General features: G+C 40.2%; 1 protein-coding gene across 1 annotated transcript in view; it reads left to right on the top strand.

The window, feature by feature from the left end:
- Nucleotides 1-3,474, top strand: part of LOC103520324 (facilitated trehalose transporter Tret1-like) — a gene marked incomplete at its 3' end in the record, with an annotated part of 11,611 nt that extends 8,137 nt beyond the window's left edge. The window contains exon 3 of the mRNA XM_026831486.1: nucleotides 2,609-3,474. Within this exon, the coding sequence (XP_026687287.1) occupies nucleotides 2,609-3,474 (866 nt within the window). The remainder of the gene's footprint in view (nucleotides 1-2,608) is intronic.
- Nucleotides 3,475-3,480: the final 6 nt, after the last annotated feature.

Here is a 3,480-nt window from a genome sequence, read left to right as displayed (position 1 = left end):
CTCAATAAAAGTAGCCACTCAATTGTCTTCACGAGGCCAAGTGCACCCTGAACGCCAAGCACAGAGCCGAAAAAAAACTGCGGCCCCGCCGGGAATCGAACCCGGGCCTCCTACGTGCAAGCCTAGTGTGATACCCACTCGGCCACGGAGGTTGCTCCATTATATTTAACTCCAATTTTCATTTCAGAGTACAATGTCGGAATGGAGGCTCGTGTTTTGGCTCACGTTCATAATTCTGGCGGTCACCAATCTATTCTATCTCGTGTTCGGCTCGGCCGAAATACAACCCTGGAACGACCCCAACCCTGTAGTACAAAAGCCGCCCCCCCGAAGTGAAATAGAAATCGGCCCAGAACCCGAATAGAGTGCCCCAAAACCCGAATAGAGTGCCCCAGAACCCAAATAGGGGGATGCTTGTAGATTGAGTACGAATAGACTATCTTTGGACAAGCAACCACACTAGTAGATCATTGATGGCCGAGGCCACAAGTGAGCGTATTTGGATTAACTTCGGATCAAGCAATCTGATTGGGGTTGATTTCAAAAAATTCCGCCCGGGGCGGATTTTATCCTGATGGGATAATGTTCGTTCTCGGAACGGCTGGGTTTCTCCTATCCTGTCTTCCTTCTCTCTTCGATTTCGGGACGATAAGACCATTGCAGTTACAGTTCCCTCTGTCAAACCTCTTAAAGAAAAAAATCTCTTTTGGAAACTGCACTATATTCACTATAAACCATAGGAAATCAAAGATCATGCTCCATCGGAATTGGTTCCGTTTCTGAAAGCTAGGAATCGACCATTTATTTATAATTTTTACCCATTTGCAACTGCTCCATTACTACTAGATCAGTACTAGGTCCTTGGCTATCTATTCAAATAGAAAGCAAACTAACTAATCAAATTATCTACTTGCCAGCCTGGTTAGCTTAGTTGGTAGTGCGTCTGCCTTGTGAGCGCTAGGCCGCGGGTTCGATTCCCGCCCGGGGTGGATTTTATCCTGATGGGATAATGTTCGTTCTCGGAACGGCTGGCTTTTTCCTATCCTGTCTTCCTTCTCTCTTCGATTTCGGGACGATAAGACCATAGCAGTTACAGTTCCCTCTGTCAATCCTCTTCAAAAAAAAAAAATAATAAATAATACGTGTGTATATAACGCCTCCAAGTACGTAAAAAGATACTCTCTCAGTAAGTACGGTGTGATTGAAGATATTCTGGTATTGAACTTCTAGGACTGACCTCGCGAACTAATCATTGGAAGTAATCTGAATCTGTAATGGTTTGTGCGATGGACAAAGCAAGAAGATACTTTGTAACAGACCAACTCGGATTCCCATAAAAAGCCATCAGAAAAAGGAAATTCATTGTTCAAAAAGACTGAGATATTGGGAAGGTCCCAAGAAGATCAGAGAAAGTTCCAGGAAGGAATTTTACAGTCAATTAGCCCCCCATTAGCCATCCAGACAATTATGTTTGCAAACCCAGGAATTCTTCGAGAATGCTGTGCAGCAGTCATAGGTAATTCATCAAATGGGTGTCCGGATAAAAGACCTGTTACATTTTTTTTTTTTTTTCACTTTTTTGTGAAAAATAAAATACATTGCCTAATATTTGTAATATGTATAAGTCCATCGAAGCGTAGACGCTTTAAATAGTAGTCGCCTGAGAAAATTAAGGGGTATACCTAAAAAAACTGATTACACAAAATTCAACTGATTGGCCATAAGGAGTGCGAAAATTAGCTGACTGAACACAAGGCAATATGCGAAACGGCTGTTAACATCGTTTGGCGAAAGAAAATTTCGGAGAAGTCGTACCATTTGTACGACAGGCCTAATATATGGTTTCTGATGATTATTAATTTTCCAATGTAAGGAGGGTCTAATGTCACTCCAACAGACTTTTATTAGTAGTCATTAGCAATATCTTAGTTATCTATAGTGAGCTCAGTCTGTAAAATTTAGATTTTGTGACATGGGCCTTTCTTTCGGGCACCCATTCAGTTATAGTTATTTAGACTCTTCATTGGTTACCTATACATGTTATAATTCAATTATTGCCTAGGGCAAACTCTACCATTCAATCTTGTATGATCTTCAGGAATGATTTGTTTGATAACATTTTGGAATTTTAGAAAAGCACATGATGAGGAGAGGTCTTCATTTCTGATCGACTTCCATGTACCCTAGGAATTCAAAACAGCAGATAATACCATAATACGTATCTTAATCGTAGTAGTCTCCTATGTACATAAATATCTCTATCTACATAATTATTATGATAACTTGATAATGGCAGTGAACTACAAGGTTATCCAAGTATCTACAATGTAAGTAGTCTTGAGTTCAAGTTTCAAGATGTAGATATGTACGAGTAAAATAAATACGTACATTGTACATGCATAGGATAAACATGGAACAGGGAGGAGAGGTTTGATCTATGTTCTGATTCTGATTTCAGCTAACATGATGTCCTTTGGCTTAGGAGTCATCAATGGATGGACATCAGCCACACACCGTTATTTTGTCCCAGATCAGTCACCTATAGGTCCTTTGTCTCATTCATACTTTTCTTGGCTAAGTTCCATTCCATTCCTGTCAGCACTCCTAGGCTTGTTTGTCTGGGGTAATCTATCTGAAAGACTTGGCAGGAAACCTACTGGTTTCATACTGGGATTACCTTTCACTATCATGTACATACTTCTGTGTGTCAGTCACAATCAAACAGTGGTTCTGGTTGCCAGGTTTATCGGAGGTTTTGCCAATGTGGGCTGCATCATGTGTGTTACCCTGTATGTAAAGGAGATTGCTAGCGCTGAGATGCGACACAAGTTAGCCAACATGTTCAGCATGTCATTCGCTTTGGGTTCTGTCTACATCATTGCAGTGTCTGCGTTTGTATCCTACGACACACTGCATTGGATTCTGTTATCCATAAATCTCCTCTATTTGCTTCTTGTATGTTTCATCCCAGAGTCTCCAGTCTACCATATTAAAAACAATGACTTTCAAAAGGCCAGGAAGTCCTTGGAATGGCTAAGAAAGACAACAGATGAAACAGTCCTCAACTCCGAAATCAAAACACTAAAGAAACTTTTCATCATAGAGTCTAGTATCAAGTTTCTAGATATCTTCAGAAACAAGTACTACTTCAAGTCCATGTTGATTGCTACTTTCTTACAGACTTGTATTCTCAACGCCACCGCATTTTCGTGTATTATCACATTCAGTAGTTACATCATACAATCACTGATAGTAGTGCGCGATGTTTCCATGTATAACATTGCTTTCACAATATTTCAGTTGTTTGGATGTTTGGCATCTTTCTTCGTGAGTAATATCTTGGGTAGACGAACATTCATTGTCTCCACATGTATCACATATGCCGTATTCTTTTTCGTTATAGGCTTGTATTCATACATTCCGATACCTTACCACGACAAAGTTTCCCTCGTTCTTATTTATCTCTTTGTCTTTCTATTT

Source organism: Diaphorina citri, unplaced genomic scaffold, assembly GCF_000475195.1.
Source record: "Diaphorina citri unplaced genomic scaffold, Diaci psyllid genome assembly version 1.1 scaffold3470, whole genome shotgun sequence".
Classification (NCBI taxonomy): Eukaryota; Metazoa; Arthropoda; class Insecta; order Hemiptera; family Psyllidae; genus Diaphorina; species Diaphorina citri.
The sequence above is the reverse complement of the archived record's forward strand: the minus strand, read 5'-3'. Positions and strand labels throughout refer to the sequence as shown.